General features: G+C 31.5%; 2 protein-coding genes across 2 annotated transcripts; one reads left to right on the top strand and one right to left on the bottom strand.

Annotated features, from left to right (window-relative positions):
- Positions 1-2,561: 2,561 nt before the first annotated feature.
- On the bottom strand, positions 2,562-10,408 carry LOC108338973 (uncharacterized GPI-anchored protein At1g61900). The gene is made up of 8 exons (XM_017576067.2): positions 10,079-10,408; positions 9,414-9,566; positions 7,592-8,191; positions 7,222-7,467; positions 7,089-7,100; positions 6,810-6,953; positions 3,461-3,505; positions 2,562-2,931 (listed from the first exon to the last, which is right to left on the bottom strand). The coding sequence occupies exons 1-8, from the start codon at positions 10,143-10,145 to the stop codon at positions 2,861-2,863; spliced, it is 1,338 nt and encodes a 445-aa protein (XP_017431556.1). The 5' UTR covers positions 10,146-10,408; the 3' UTR covers positions 2,562-2,860.
- Positions 10,409-17,520: 7,112 nt separating this feature from the next.
- On the top strand, positions 17,521-18,068 carry LOC108340165 (uncharacterized). Its single transcript, XM_017577384.2, has one exon. It carries the CDS (start codon positions 17,534-17,536, stop codon positions 17,972-17,974), a length of 441 nt encoding a protein of 146 aa, XP_017432873.1. The 5' UTR covers positions 17,521-17,533; the 3' UTR covers positions 17,975-18,068.
- The last annotated feature ends 246 nt before the right edge of the window (positions 18,069-18,314 follow it).

Below are 18,314 nucleotides of genomic sequence, written 5' to 3' on the forward strand. Positions count from 1 at the left end.
ATTATTACGAAAGGTTGTTGTGTGTAAATTATTCAATTAAGTGATGTTATCTTTTTTGTCCTATTATTACATTTTTTTCCTCAGTTAAAAATATAATTTTTTGTCGTCTTTTTGTTTAGGTAAACTTCTTACCTCATTTATCACACTTAATACAAAATATACAAACTTATTATTGCAAAGAGTGATTTGGTCAAATGTTACTAGAAGCATAAAATCATTAATGATGGATGATTAATGAGAACATACCTTTTCTTTACAATTTTATTATCACTATTTTATTGCTGTGATCTTTGTTGGTAGATGATGTTTCTGTCTTTTATTTGTACATGTCACTCAATTTTTTTTATTTGATTAGGAACTTTTAATTTATACTTATATTTTTAATTGTTTCGACAATTATTTTCTTTTTTTTAATATTTTTCTTACTAAATAAATGTTTTCTAAACAATAATATTATAAAGGATGCCGATTGAAAAGAAAAAAAACATCGCACCTAAAAATAAAAGTTGAAGTTTGGCACATGGTCACATATTTACAACTTCTTAATTCCGAATATTTAATTTAAAACACTGTACACATAATTAAAAAATATAAATTAGACATAACAATCAAAAGTATCAATATTGTATTAGTTAAAAAAATTTAAGAAAAATAATAAAATGTCACTCTCAAATAAAGACAAACATACTCCTTCCAAATATAAACAATCAAAAAAGAAAAATAATATATATATATATATATATGTTACATCACGGTTTTATTTTAAAAAAATATCTCAATAAATAAAACAAAGTATTTAAGCTGTGTTTGAGTTCGACTCTTAAACAATATAAAACTAGTATATGATATAAACACAAATCTCCAATTAAAGTGTAAGGATAATGACTCGTTATCTTCAATTAAATACTTAAAAGGAATTGAACGTAAACGTGAATATTCTGATCGCAAATCCTTTAAGTGACATACATCATAATATGATATATTATTTACTTTTGAAAACTAAGACTCATGATTTTCTTTTTAAAAGTAAATATTAAAGTAAGACAATATGATGAATTCATATTGAAAAAGAGAGAATCCACAATCATATTCAGCTTAAAGAGAAAGATGAGAACGATGGTTTACCTTACTAAGAAGGTCTTTTGATGCAAAAAGAAAATATTCATGTTAAATTGTTATAAATATAAAAACTATTGAACTAAAACCCTGTTATTTTAAAAATACGGGTAACTTATTTTAGAGTTGTCAAAACGGGTCACTCGACTCGACCCGATCCGGCTCGACCCACCACGGATTGGTCACTTAGTGAGCCAACCCAACCCAATTCATTTATTAGTGAGTCAGAAAAATTCGAACCCGACTCGAACCACCATGGGTTGGCTTACTGACTCACTTAATTACAATTTTCTTTTAAATAAAACAAAATTACAAACTTTCTATAATTCAAATCTAAACAAATTTTACTTCCAAATTTCACTCCCCATTAAATTTTAATAAAATAAAATTAGGTAGGTGGGTTGGTGAGCTAACCCGGTCTACTACGGGTTTAACCCGCATGAGCCGGGTTTAAATGAGCCGGGTTCAAATCTGACCCGCATAAAAAAAAATACAATTTTTTCAAACCTAACCCGGCTCAAACCCGTGGTGGGCCGGATTGGCCCGCGTGTTGTGATCCATTTTGACAGTTCTAACTTATTTATATTGACGATAATGAAATTAATACAATAAATAAATATATCCTTTAATAATTTAATCATACAATATTAAAATAAATAATAATATTCTTTTATATATATATATATATATATATATATATATATATATATATATATATATATATATATTATATATATATATATATTCTTTTTTGTTTTTGTTATGAGTTCTTATATAGTCTTGATATTCATTATTATGAAGATAGGTTTGTTATCTTAGGGAGATATGTAATTATAATTCTGATTAATTAGTTAATTATTAAATTACAACAACTAAAGAGGGTTTATAATTTTTTTCTTAAAAAAGAAAAAAGAAAAACGGGTTTTTATTTTGTTTTGCTTGAAACCATGGTAACAGTCATGGCTTTTAATTTTATTTTTTTATTCGTTTTGGAGTCAAAGAATAGCACGAGTTGCATGCAATTCTTGAGTCAAATTTCACGACCCGTATAACTCGGAACTTTGTAGCAAATAATATGAAATTCAACTACGTTGCACACACTATGACTTTAATTATTTGTTTATGGAATCAATCTTTTCGTGGAACAGGTGCAACCTTTTTCCTCGTTGGATCTGCCGGTGCTTCAAACTTCTGATGTTGAACAATTTTTTGGGATTATTCAATTGAACAGAGTACCGAATTACACGCTTTTCGAAATTTGATCGAGGGCAGATTCCTGAATGAACACGATTTCTATAAAAGTGGGAAAAAATTGGAGAAAGTAAAGTTGTTCTTCATTTTGAAGTTGATTATTCTTTTGTTATAAAACTACAGCGTTTATTAAATTATTCACACATGGAAAAGAGGTAGAAGGAAAGGTAGAAGAATGAGATCTATGGTACACAGAAAGAACTGAGATAGTGTATTTTATATTTATACTATTCTTTATACGGAAACAAAACTTATTACAATTTCAAAGAATATTGAAACAATGATATATGGTGATAGTAGAATACAATCATGAATCTACCAGAAAGACTATCTCAAAATAGTGTTTCTGTACTCATTCACTGGTGAAAATATAAACATATTTGATGATCGGATAAGATTAAGAACACAGTTCTTCCTTGGATCCTCAAAGAATAGCCAACTTATCTGAAAAATCCTTGTAGCCAAAAAACCTTAAATACAGTGAACTCCAAGGTTAAAGAAGCCTCTTGGGAAGTAGTATTGAGGTAAAAAGGAGAGGCAAAACCAAGGTATTAATGAAAAGACCTGCAACAAATGGAAATGAGTAGATACTCGTCAATGGAAATGCATAGATATGCATCCAATAACCAGCATAGATAAGCTCAAGTTATCAAGTTGAAAAATTTTCTAGTGTACTAAATTAAACTGTCATATATTCAATCTCTCCTTCAGAAGTCCCAAGATGATTTTCCTGACAAGACTCAATTACTAGTTTTAAGGAAATGTATAAATAATTCTGTTCATTCTGTCTTACTTCTGTGTTTCATTTTTCTGCACGAATAGCAGGATAACATCATTAAAATACAAACTGATTTCACAGATTTTATATTGGACATCTGGGTCTTCAATGATTAAAGAGATCATAAATGAAAGGTTTTGACAGTACTTGGTTTGCTTCGGTAGACTTTGAAGTTGTAAGAATCCATGTTGTGGTGAATAGAAATGATTTTTGAGAGAAAATCAATTTAAAACAAACTGAACCTACAACTACCACTGTTTTGAAAGATCAAACCTGAAATACCAGTTCATAGCAGTATAGGAGCATGGCACTTACCATTTTGTGAGGATGTTGCCGTAGGAAGAGATGGAAGTTTTGTAGCTGCAATTGCATGATTGAAGGAACAAATGAATTAGCCATGGTACAGAATGGAAATATGTCTTTGCTCATGGTAAAAATATTACAAAAGACAATCCAATGTTGAAGACAGGAACATGGGATATAGGTGAGGATCTTGTTAGTCAAGGATTCGTTGTTATTATTGTTTCTTTTTCTTTCATTGATAGCATCTACCTAATAATTGCATACTGTTATAATTCCCTTTTTAGCTTACATAAATAAGAAATTACGTTAATTTGCCAGCCATTTAGATGGTAATTGAGCATGCATTATTTATGAAAGAGAATACAATGAAAGAAGGCACGCATCGAGAAATTCTGGACATTTATATCATTTGACTGTTGAAAAACATAGATGAAAATGAACATAGACAAGCCATTTTGGAAGTTGGCATGTGGGGCACAGCTTTTAAGTTGATGGTGGCCTGAATTCAATTGGTTCTCCAATGTTAATGGTTTGAAACTAGTGTAGAGAACTGGTATCAGTATTATAGATCTATTCAAACAACAATAGTATCGGGACATGCTTCAATTGGTCCCACTTTTCTTTGGCAATTGAAAAAGAAAGCAGATTGATAAATATAAAAAATCAATTAACTTCTCATGAAGCACTCATGAAGCTTCTACCGGAATTTGAAACCTCTCTTGAAGCACTCATGAAGCTTGTACCAGAATTTGAAACCATTACCCTGCCTTACTGAAACAATGTTTTTCTTGCAAACAACTAGGTCATATTACTTGCAATTGCAACAGGAAATGTTGTAACTATTGTAAGCAACATGGTCATATCATCAAAGAGTGCCCAACTATATGCACCTAGAAACTAGTGAAGGGCCTTGAATATTGGAGCTTAAACTATATCCAACAAATGGTACTATCCACTCTTTCTACCTTGAGTATTCAGGTATGTCCAATGTTGTTGCCTAGCTTTGGTTTGTTGATTAAAGAATCTCAAATCACATGACTGCTTCACTTGTAATGGCACTCAACATTATGCTCTCCCTCTTTCTGTTTTTGGAAATATTATTTCCACTTTTTGGGATGAGTTTGTATTCCCTGCACTTGCTTCAAATTTAATTTCGATTCGACAAAATGGTGGACAACAATTGTAATGTAAAGTTCGTTTTTGTTCTATGCAGGATTGGACATCATGGAAAGTGATTGCAAAGGGACATAAGTAGACAGATTATTTTCTTTCCAATTTGGTTTGCAATGCCTTTTGTCTTTCTAGCTTGTCATAGTGGTTCAAATAAGTGTGAGAATAGGCATTGAAAGTTTGGTCATTCAAATTTGGCCTCTTTCTAATTACTCTTCTGATTCTTCTATTTACAAACTTGCCAAAAGTAAAACTATTCCTTTTCCATCTCTCGCACACCATATTGACAAATGATTTGATCTAATTCATAGTTGTGTGTGGGATATATCACAAGTATCATCTAATCCAAAATATAAATGCTATTATAACAAAGGTTGTCAAGACCCTTGTTTTGATTAATAACAAACAAATAAATTTTTAGAGGCATTAGACGAAGTATTGTCTAAAACTCACCAAGGCAGAGTATTGCCTGTATTCAGACGAAGTATCTTCTAAGGTTCCCCATCAGACTTAGTGTAGTATGAGTTTGGGATTGAAAATTTATTGATGTGAACTATATTTAATATTATTCTTCTGAGTGTCCTGTGTTGTTTTTTAGGTAATAAACTCTACTGCATAAGTCAAAAATATCTAACTAACTAGGTGAGCTAAGTAGATTGTTTGTCTTATCAAAGAAACAAGTTGGTGAAATGCCATGACAATTAATGCATGATAATGATTTTCTTCATACTCACCAAACCTCAGACAAAGCCATCCAAAGTCCTTCACAAGTATATACAACATCTGATTATCTTTTTTAACACCCTAAAATATACCTGAAGACATGGACTACTCACATTATTGATGGACATAAGAAAACAATTAAGCAATCATTCTCCATGATTCAATTTGTAATACTCTTAGATACTTTCCTTGTGAGAATACCTAGACTGAGACATTCATATTCCTCATATACAAACGTTGTTTTCAATCTTGACTTTCTTGTAATCTGGGGAAGTGTAAAAGGTTGAAAATGTTACTGGATAAATAATACTTTGGGTTTTTGCCTTGAAAAGCAAGTATAGAGAATACTTAAGGCCAGAAGCGGTTGTCTTTTTATAATACTTGCATTTTCGTGAGTTTTAGTGAAACTTGGTGGTGATACCAAGAACTGAACGTAGTCTCAATGGTTAAGATAAACCCATACAAAAATTTGTGTTTTTCTTCTATTCTTTGATCTCAGATTCCAAACTTTTTTTATTAAACTTGTTTTTCATCTTTGAAAAGTGTTTTACAACTGTAAAACTTTTTTACTGCACAATTCAACTACTGTTCTTGTGGATTGTTTGAACTGACAAATAATTGTAACATTTATAGATGAATATAGCTGTTTCAAATGAATATACATTTTCAGGTCTAAATTGAATGTTTTTTGCATGTTCAAGATTTTTTTTCACAAATTGACAAAAAATTTCATGGGTATTAAATGTTAATGCACAAATTTTGGTGGAGAATATATTTCTCATGAGTTTCACGAATTACTGCAGCGGTGATGTATCATTTCCAAACACTCTTGTTCCTATATGCCATAACAAAATGGTGGTGATGAACAAAAGAATCTACAATTACTTCATGTCACGTTCACACCTCTCCCTTCTCTGTTCTAGGTTAGAGCTTTGTCCACAAGTGTATACTCGATCAACTTCTTCCATCTCAGGTTCTCCACTTTGATTTCCCTGCATTATCTTACAATGTGCCTTTATGGGTTTTGCTCCTACTAAAATATGTTTTCTGTTCAATGTAAGTTGCACATTACTAGGAATGTGACTTTCTTTGATAATCAATATTTTCTACTTGTCTTTCTTTTGATTCCCCTAGTCCTGAGATGATCATGTTATATGTTTTCCTTATGTTAGCTCTGAACTTCAGCATCTAAATATCTTTACCAAAGTTGTTCCACGTCCCTGTCATTGGTTTCTACTTTAGAAATTTATGCTACTCAATTAGTCTCATCAACTTGAGGGGGTGTTAGTAGGGATCTGTTATTATTTTTACTTTTATTTGATTAATAGAATCTGCCTAATAATTATGTATATTATTGGAATTCCTTTTTTAGCTCATACAAATAAGGAATTACATTAATTTGTCATAAAGGATTGTAATTGAGAATGAGAGCAATCAGCTAGAAATTCTTGATAGAGCTTATACGTACTTCTATTGCATGAGGATGAAAGCAGATATGAAGATGTGGGCCATGGAGCTACAATGTTGTCATTAAGGTCACAAATGAATCCAATCCCTGAAGTTCCATCAAATACTGCATTTGAAGGCAAACTCGGCAAAAGGCAGCCAGATTCTGCGTGAAAACAAAAAACCAAGATGATGGAGTGAAATTTAAATTTAATAAAAAATATCATATTTTTTATGAATGACTGGAACAAGAAAAAAATAAAAATTTTGGAAAAGCAATTTATCAATAAAAAATTCATACCTTGCAATCCAACTGATTGATCCAAGGGAAAACCCGTCAATTGTTATCAGCATCACAAAACAAGCGTCAGTATCAAACTTGCAGAAAGGGTAAAATAACAGTTTCTAAGCAATTGAAATATAACAATGCCAACCTTGAAGAGAAAAGTCCTTCAGGCTTATATGACAAAGGCTATAAACATCCTTGGAGACGTTTGCACTCTGCAATTTCTTCCCAAGTGATGCAGCACATTTCAAGGCCTGCAGATTGGTTACAAAGCTCTGTTCTTGCAAATAGGACACATAACTTTTGATGGCTTTGCAGCAAGCTGTTTGGTTATGTATGAGATGGCCACATTCTTTCACAACACTTGAGACACTTGGAAAATCCAATGGGCATACTGAGTGATGTAATATAACAACATTGAACATTGTAAGATGTATGCTTTTACATTCCAATAAAATAGCCAAAACTGTAAAAATCAAATATAAGGAGACCGTTTTTGTTTTTCTCTCCATGCTCACCTTTGTTTAGGTTGCAATTTGAAAGTCCTCTAAAAACACTATTTGCAGTGGATGGATCAAGTTTACTAGCCAACCAACGTACAACAATATTCTTGCAATCATTGATCCTAGCTTTTGGCCCAGGCATGCTATGGTTTCCATCTGAAGTAGACAAATCATTTAAGGCAATTTTTCTAGCAGCATAGTGTATGACATTTTGGCAAACTTGATCACAACACTCATTTACAGGATCAATTTTTCTACAAGCAGTCAGCAGTCTCGAAGTATCTACAACACTCTCAAATTCATCCACAGATACAACAGGACAAGAGGCCTCAGTGAGATTTCTTGGGTGGACTGAACATATTTCTTTTAGGTTCTCACTTGCTCCTTGACTGACAAGGACCTTCTGAACATCAGAGAGGCAGTGACTAGCATGAGTTGCGTTCAAAGCTAGCACCCCAGAGTATTTGCTCGACTGCCCTATGAGGGTCACCAACATGGCATCAAATTGAGGACAACATACAACATTTGCCAAATATGGAGCAAAGGATGTCCAGCAATCAGTAGCAGTTGTGGTCATTATATCTTGAGCAGCAGAGAAATTCAATGAACAAAGGCCTGGAAGCAAAAAGGAATCCTTGGTCATCTTGGACCAAAAGGTTTGTAATTCAAAGGAGTTTAAGACAAGCATAAGTATTAAGGATGCACATGCAAAAAGGCATGTTCAAGAAAAATTGTAGAGTTACCCCTCAATATACACAACCAAATCTAGCAAAAGAATGAAAGATTTGATAACATTTCTGACACATAACTTTGTCATAGGAAACTAGCTGCTTTATTTTCCCAGACATGTTTCCTAAGCAACCAATAGGTCTTCCATCAACATTGTCAATTGAAACCACTCTAAATAATGCCCCTTTTGCTGAATTATTTTACATTTTTTATCCTAAGATATGAATTATGATATGCAAATTGGTGGTCACAGTTGCACCGCACTCAAAATTTAACAACAACCTGATCTACCCACATGAAAACAACATATTGAACTCACCCATTACCATAACACTGCCCTGTACACCACTGAAGAGGACAAATTAACCACTATGTTACTTACAAGAACCATATATAGCACCAATGCCACAGAATCTTCCCTTCATTACATTTGTACCGCATCTTCTACCCAGAAAAAATAGCACGAGTCTTCAGGTACAAACCCATATTGTTGCACCATACCATAGCACTGAACTCATCCGTGTTACACTCTCACCACTGCTTCACTACAATTACACACCGCATACTTAATGTCTATTTTGCAATTTATCAGGTAATTTATTCTATTTGACTGGAATATTTGACACCATTTCAATCTACTTTGGGTCTTGGCCTCCCTTCCCTGCGATTAAAATCTTGGCCATGGCCCTGCTCCCCACTATTCACCACTGTTATATACATTAATAAAAGAAAACATCTTACTAATTTCCAGGATTAGTTTCCCTATTTTTGATATCTCTTGGGCTTACCCTATTTCCTTATCTTATCGTGTTCTATTTCCTAATTAGTTTAGATTATGGTCAGTACCAATAGAAACTATCGGTATATGTCTTATCAGCATTTCATCAATACATTATAATCTGCAACACATCTCGGTTAATATTAATTTAGTGTTTCATTCTCCTTTATCCCACTTCCTCCCTTTATAGCTAAAACCCCTTACTTTCGACAACCAACAACTACAATATGCCAAAGGGTAAATAGAATTTGTGTAAACGAGAACTGAGCAAACAAAAGAATCATAATGTAAGGTCTCAATGACAAATTTAAAAGCAAAAACAAACCAGACCTGATAACTTGGGCACAGAATTATTTGTGAAAGGTCTCAATGGGGAAGGAGCTATAAGAGGAATAAAGGGTTGTGGCTGTGTACTTGGAGGGAAAGCAGGAGGCAACTCATCAACCTCAGTAGATATTGGAGAGCCCTGAGACTTGTTCACAACTGCAAACATTATCGGCAATTTTCAGTTTAAGGAATTCTCTTTCTACAAGAATACATTTCTAATGAAATACTCCTGCATTGCCTAAGGCCACAAAATTAGTAAACACGCATTCATCGTTAAGATATTAGACACACTGCATTATTTATCAACTACATACAGAAATGTTACACATCATGTCAGCTTGGACAACATATTCAGTAGTTTGGCTACCATTTCTGGTACCCCATTGGCCTTCTACAATGCACAAAGATCAGTGTCATAAAATTGTATCAACCTTACCCTTTTTCATTATGGTTTACACCCAAAGTACACCACATCAACAATACACATTATTCTACCTGAGATGAAGCACAATTCCATAGCTTATTGGAAATTCATTATCATATTAACAGAAAATTCAGTGATCCAATTATCAAGATGCAAACTTGAAAAGCTTAGAGACAATTTAATCATTCAATACTCAAATTCGCAATTAAGGATCGTGCATGTATCTGCAATAAATAAAACCCACCTAGAAGAAAAATAAGAAGAAAGAGAGTAATTTGAAGAAAGAAAGTGGGAGAGAGCAAGCCCTTCATAGTTGCAGCTTGTCAGCAACCAAGGCAAACAACAATCCCAAAGTGAACATTAAGAAGGTTGCTCCCAAAAGTGAACAAAAAAACTTCAATGCAAAGAGAGAGAAGTGAAGAGAATGATGCAAGACAGAAACCCCTTTTTCGTTGTTTTCACTGATTCAGTCACTCACACAATGGAGTTGAGAAAGGAGAGAGAAAGAGATGGCATTGCCACTTGCAGATGCCAGGCATGTGTATCAGGGATGATCACGTGAGGAGCACGTGATGGATTGAATGCCATGTGAAGAGGTAGCTTGGTTAGTTAATCCCATGTTACCTGCTGTCCCAGCACCCATCAACAAGCAATTTCAACCGTCCAATGCTGGTAAGACCAATCATGCACCGTTCGATTCAAGCAACATACCCTATCCAATTAACTTGTCTTTCTATTCAGTGCAAGTAATCATAAATAACAAATTAAATAGTATATTTTATATTATCAATACATTATCGATAACATTATTTTGCATTACAATATTACGATTTCGGCTATTTTGATTTTAAAATAACATTTTAGTAACCATGCTTTACTTGTGTTTAAATTCTTGATTAATGAATCATTATTATGTTAATTAAAATAGAAAAATTATTTTATGCAAAATTTTAAATTCGAACCTTATAAATAAAAAAGATTAGAAAAAGATTTGATCAAATGTGTAAGTTAAATCATATGAATATTTGATATTTAAAATAGTTATTGTAAAATGCACGTACTTTTATCGCACTGATTTATAAATAAACAATTATGCAAAAAAAATGCAAGTATTATTTGATCATGGAAATAAGAGACCTTTTAATTTGAAGTAAACTAATAAAATAAATGAAGAAATTTTAATTTTAATAATTATATAGCTATATAGTTTTTTAAAAGAGTCATATTTAATGCATTAATTTATATTGAATTTATAGTAAGAGAAAACTTATTTAAATGAATAGCTGTATAATATTTTAAAAATAAAAATATGGATGCTGATTTGATTAGTTATATAGAGAATTATTGACTTAGATAAGACTTAAAAATTGCTTTATTTGAAAAAATTGAAAAAAAAAACATTGAATATGGCCTTTTTTAACGAAATATTTCTGATCAACCTTCATTAAGTCATTCATAGTGGTTTTAATTCCAGTTCATGTTATTAGGTTGTTTGCATCATACAAGGTAAAAGTAATGGATTAGTGTATTAATTCTATTTCATCTCATTCATCGAATTGCGATCTTATTTTCTGTGATCTACCTAGCTTCTTCAGAATGAGATAGAGATAGAAGTAGAGTGAAAAACACTCAATGGAAGGTCTTTGGTGTTAAACTAGGTTACTTCATCTCCATTAGGATGAATGCTAAAAGGTCTACTTTTATTATAGTAGTTAGGACGAGTGGTTAAAGCCCACTATGAAAAAAATGTGGAGATGAAAGTCACTTCTTATTTTCCTCCCTACAAAGCCAACCAATTCATTATTGGCTAACTAGAGGAAGAACAAAAGTGTGATTATGAATACCAATGAGTTTTCTTCTCGGATGGGACACCTGTAACAACCTTGAGGGGACTAAGAGGAGTTGGTGTTATACTCATTACACATAAGAAGAGTGTAGATTTCAATTCAGTTTACACTCTCCTTATTGGATATCACTCATTATATTTCCCTACTTGGAGAGTGAGAAGTGAATCAGGGACTTGTCATGGATACAAGTGAAACATAGGCATAAATCATTGGGATACAAACATTCTTGGAATTATTGACGAAATTTTACTAACAAAAATAAATTTGTCAAAAAATTTGAATTATCGACAAATTTTAAAATTTAAATTATCAACATATTTTATCGATATATTTGTTATTGGCGAAAAAATTTGTCAGTAATACATATTTCATTTACCACATATTTTTCTGTTGATAAATGAAGTATGTATTAATAATAAAATAATTTGTCAATAAAAATGTCGGTAAAAAAGAATGAGAAATTTTCCTCCCAAATCTTCTGTAGTAATGTCTAAACATAAAACCTTTTTTTCATCTTCTCCCACCCCGCACAACCTACCACCATCAGAACCTCTGGATATATGAGAGGCCAAACCTCTTCATCTTCATCTCCTCCTTACGCCCAAACCATAGGATCACTGAGTTGTCTTATTGGCCGAGCTGCCTTGTTGGTCGAGACACCACACATTCTCCATTGCCTTACCCCTTTTCAATGTAACCAATTGTTTACCACAAACCAACATGGAGAAGTAAAAGCGAAAAAGAGACGAGGAAGGAAAGGGACAACATATTGCGATCATGGTGGCAACAATGCTACACGGCGATGGCTATACCGATGTTGTTGGACCTTGAGCTGGTATGGGAAGCATGGTCGCAACTTAGGATGTAGAGTTTTCTATGTTACATGAGCGCAAAAATCAAACCAGAGAATGAACGTGTTACAATTGGCAAAGTATTCAACAATGATCGGCTTAGTTGGCGAGGGTTCCACTCAAAAAAATGGCTTGATGAATGCAGGATTCAATTGTTGCATGATTTTGTTATGGAGGTGGTGCAAAGGTTTACGCATGCTAGGAAGCCGACTCATTGGTTCTTTTATAGGGCAAGGAAAAGTCTTGGGTTTGCTCATGATTCTAGAAATTATAATTGTATGATGAGCATTCTTGGGAGGACTAGACAGTTACAGACAATGGTGGCTGAGTTGCTGATTGGCCAACCTTGAGAACTGGCCGAGATGCCGACTTGGCCGAGCTTGAGAAGATTGGTGTTTATCGAAAGATTTTTTTTTCAATAATTATTGACGAATTTTTTCCTTCAGTTACCGACGAATTTTTTCTTTGATAATTATCGAAGGATATATATTTTTGTCGGTAAATTTTACTGACTACACTTTTACCAACAAATTTTACTCCACCAGAAATCCGCCAGCAAAAAGTCGATACCAACAAATTTTTTACGTTTCCGACGTATTTAAACTGTTAGTAATACCTTTTTTTTGTAGTCTTGTTTTTGTATCATTTTATTCATTTTTTGACCTTTGAGGAGACTTCCCCACTTAAGCCATAGTAAATGACCTAACCACTCTACTTAGCTCTTCGTTAAGGGAGAGCTTTCTCTCTACCTTCGGGGTATAAGTGAAATTGGTTATTTCATTTCTATCCATTGATGTTTTGGACAAAGATATTCTTGAAAGTAAACCTTTATTCTTGGATAAATATTTTTTTGTTGCTCCTTTATTATATAATGATCTACCATGCTGCTTTGAACGTTCTTGAATTGGTGCATCTTTGCTTAGAGTGAAAAACAAGGGCACATGACATTATAAATAAGAGATGGCTAAGCTCAAACTTCAAAGGAAGCAAGTATAATAAAATAGGGAGGAAGGAAGGAAGAATGCAAGCAACGAATATAAGCATCCTAGCATAATGTGAAAGAATTGTATGCGCATAAGTTAAATAAGGAGGACTGATTATATAGAAATATGAAAATGAAGTGAAAGTAGTTTACACTACGCCTTCAAAGACCATGACATATTTATTTACCCTATAGATTACTGGAACCACTAAAGTTTTGACTAGACTCAATCATTCGAGAGTTAGTATTAAAGAAAGTGTAGAAAATTAAAGACGACTTTGCATTGAAAGCAAGGAAATTCGCTAAACTAGTAGTTTTAAAGTAATGACATCTTGTTGATTCCTAGCTGACTAATAAGAGTTATAAAAAAAACCCCTTCATATTCTATTTTCTATTTCTACAAATATTTCATTACTTAGATGTGTTTGCCCTGCCATGTGTAAAAAACAATACATATATTATGTTATACTCGATTTGTTAACTACCTTGCTAAACATCGCAAGGAATAATGAAAAAGTAAGATATCATAAAAATACAAACTAACAAATAATGACACTTAATTTGTGTCCCTATGTCTCATAATAAAGATGCGTATTCAACCAATCCCTAATTTTAGGATTAAGAATTTTACAATGATATAGACATTTTATATAAAAATAAAGTTATAATGCTAACCAACACAAGCAAACATTCTCATTAAAGCATGAAAGAATTTGCAATGCAATTTTAAATACTCTCACATATATATTCATTCAATAAAGTAAAGCAAGTAAGAGCGCGAGACTAAGACTACAACTCACTTTCAAGATAAATTCGACCCTTCATTCCATAAACCACAATTTGACATACACACTAATAAAAATAATAAAACAAAAGTATAATATTAATTAAAATAATACATAAACAATTAAAAACCTAATATTTTACGAATAATAAACACAAAATTAGTTGTCATCAATTGTTAATTCTATTATTAAAATTATTGCAGTCATATAAATTCAGACCTTGGCAAAGAAAAAATAATCTGAAGTGTGAAAACATTGTATTTTTTGTGCCAATTACTATAGATGAAGGCACAAGGGTCCAACATTAATTTGTGGGATATATATGAAATTAGGTTTGAGTTATCCCATGTGAAGAGATGCCCCAATTATGGCAGGCATATGTTACTATTTATGCACGTAAAAGACCCTTAAAAAGATCAACAACTCAAATACTAAATGGGACCAAATACAATGATTCAACAATAAATATATGCATGGCTGAATAAAAACCATGTCTTCTGCTATAACCATGCTCACGTTACATTTCTTTACCTTATCCACGCCACACAAATTTATTTTGACCTTAAATTATGCCCACATTCATTGTAGCTAGTTATAACTATCATAGATAAACTCCCTCTTCAAATTTCTTTATCTTAGGGCCAAACTTTTGTTAGTAGGACTTTATTTGTTTAATTAAGTTTTAAATCCTCAATAAATTCACATATCTTAATTGTTAATTTTTTTAGTTTATTCAATACTTAAAAGTTTTATATTTATATTGTTATGTGGCTATCTTTGTTTTATCTCTATTTATCTTTATGTAATAAATATGAATTTTTGTAATTAATACAAATGATATTTTAATATAACTATCTTTTAAAAATATTTAGGATAATTTCGTTATTCAACATGTTTTTAATTAAAATAATAGAGTTATTTGTTATTTTACCTTAACCACATTATTATTTTATATTATTAAGAAATAGATTTTAAGTCTAACCTAATTTTACAAAATTAATTTATAAGGTGAGATTTACACTCACTTGTATATTTTGAATTTGTCTTATTTCTAGTTGAGGCGAGATTTTCAATCCATCTCTTTCATGTCAAGGTATATTCATTTTAAGGGTAACTATAGATATTAATGGATGTTCCGATAACGGATGAAATAATAGATTCTATAACCAAGAAATTTCGATAAGATAAGTTTTAACAATATCATACTAAGAAATGAATTTTAAGTCTAATTCAATCTTACAAAACTAGTTTGTAATGTAAGATTTATACTCATTTATATATAATAAATTATTCTTAATTGATATGAGATTTCCAACATATATTAATTACAAAATCTTATATTTTTAAATAAACAAATATAAGTAAGATGACAAAGTAAGATACCAATTAATGAGTTGATTAATATAAAAAACATATAAAGTAATTTTCTTATATATTTTTTAACATGTCAAATAGGAGATTGTAGAACTTAACCTTCAATTCACCTCTCATGTGATGTTGTAATTCTCATAATGTATAAACTCTCTTAAAAGGTTACTCAATATTCTAGATTCTTGAAAATAATCACTAAGATTATATTAGAGACTAAACTACACCAATTATAGGTTGATACCCAAATTCACGCAAAGCACATTTCTCTTAGACCAGAAGATAATCAAACTTAGAAGATAATCAAACTTGACCGTAACTCAAAACAATATATTTTCTTCATCAGTTTTTGGTCTCGAATTGACTTTGTGATGGGTGGAATTGAAATATGGAGAGGAATGCAAACATGGTTATACTGGCATCAACTTTAGTGTGGGGCCAACAGAATTAAAGTGCAAGCAATCATATTTATATTTCATGTTTTTTTGTGCTTTACTGTGTCGATTTTTTCTTCTAAAATCATTAGCATTCAATTTCTACGACAAACAACCTTATTCACTTTCTCTATGTAATTATGTTTATTAGAATTAAAATGATTCCAAACTATTTTTACATATTTTTGTTTATTAATAATTTTATAAAATCAATATTTAAGATGAGAATTGTGTCTTTATGTAAATTTATTTTATTTTTAATCAACATAATAAAAGGCATATGTTTTACTTTTTATGTTGAAGTATACATATTTTGAGTATAAGAATATTCATTAATAATTGTTTGATAACTATGATAAATCTAATAAACAATAAATTTTGTTAAGATAAAATTTAAAATTTTTAAATATTATTTTAAAAAATAGATTTTAAACTTATCTTAATTTTATTTTAATCGAGGTAAAATCACTAACATTTTTCATTGTGAATTTCTTAACAAAAATTGAATTTCATATTCCCCTCGTATAATGAGGAGTCTATAATAGATAAAGAAAATAAAAGAAAAGTAGTAGGAATATTCTGGTCTTATATTATAGATATAAAAAATGAAAGTGATGAAATTAAGTGACTAGAAAGTAGCAGTTGAATATTAGCGCGTTTTAAGCAGTGATATGAGGGCATAACCGTCGCTAATTTAGAATTATACACTAATTAATGCAATTGACCAAATCTTACGTTCCATTGGGGCAAACGGCGTAATAAAAGTTCAAACGCTACTTTTCTTAATAGAATGATCCAATTATCGTTATAGCAGCACTGTAGAGCGTTTAGCTTTCGTTTTTCTTCTTAGAGTAAAACAAAATTATTTTAAATACGATTTTTAAAATAATTAAACTTAATGCTTTTAATTTCTAAATATTAAATTTACGATTTTATAAAACCGATTTTGGGTCAAAACTATTTTTTTGTAAATAGAGATTAAAGTAATATTTTAAATTAGAAAATCCAAACGGGATTTATGTTAGATGCAATGTTAACCAAATAATTATTGTAAATTGTTGTCAACTTTACCAAACGTGGCAATCTTTTATTGCCTCTAACAAACTATGATTATTATTTGTTGCATATTATAGATATAAAATAATCTTGTTCGACAATAACTTTTTTTTTTTGAAACAAGAGTTATGGTTAATTAAGGTGATAGACGCGTCTCCACCATAAAAATATTGATTTCTAAGGTATGAAAGAAATGAAAAAGCATGCACAGACAATTGATAGTGATGACGAAAAGAAGCAAGAGAATCTCACTTTTTTTATATCTCCATCATACGGCGCAACAAACGGATACCCCATGTGCTTTCTCTCTATTTATAGCTCACTTTTCATACCCTATCTCGCCATATTTTCTTCTTCTGCAACTTACATCATTAACATGGGAAACTGTTTGAGGAAAAGCAAGATATCAGCACAGAATAATGAGGAGTGTGATGCCTCAGTAGTTGAAAAGGTTGAGAAGGTAAAGGTAGTTCGAATATTGTCCAAGTTGGAAGCAGCAGAGATGGAAGAAAGGATGATGAAGAAGAAGGTGATGAGGTTGATGGTGAAAAATGGTGGCAGTTGTAAAAGTGGGGGTGTGAGGATTAGCGTGGTGATGAGTCAGCAAGAGTTGAAGAGGATGTTGAGGTGCAAGGATGAAGCTCAGCAGCAGAGTTCAATGGAGGAATTTCTGCATGCTGTGAAGTTGAGAGGAAGAAGAATTTTACAAGTTGGTGGTGATTGTGATCATGACAGAATCAGTTCTTGGAAGCCATCTTTAGACACTATTCCAGAGGATTGCTTCATCAATTCAAACTCAACAATATGTAAACAATGACACTTTTTTCTTATATATATTTGATGTGTTCAACATCAATCATGTGTACGTAGTTTCAATCTTACTTAGAGAATACAAATTCAGTTTATGATGCCTTTGTTCATCCAAACCAGAAATTTTGTTGGGATGGGGACAATAGTAACATGAACTATATTATATCCTAACATTTTCTATTTTTAAGATTTTTTTAAACTCATTTATAACTATTATAATTTTTTGTTCCAAAATATATAATTAAAAACCTAATAAGACTATAGCTAAAGATATTCTGGTCATATTAATTACAAGTAAAATTGAGTAGTTGATAATTTAATAATAATTAACCAAAGGTGCTTAACAG

The sequence above is a fragment of the Vigna angularis genome, chromosome 5 (genome assembly GCF_016808095.1).
Source record: "Vigna angularis cultivar LongXiaoDou No.4 chromosome 5, ASM1680809v1, whole genome shotgun sequence".
In the NCBI taxonomy this organism is placed as follows: domain Eukaryota; kingdom Viridiplantae; phylum Streptophyta; class Magnoliopsida; order Fabales; family Fabaceae; genus Vigna; species Vigna angularis.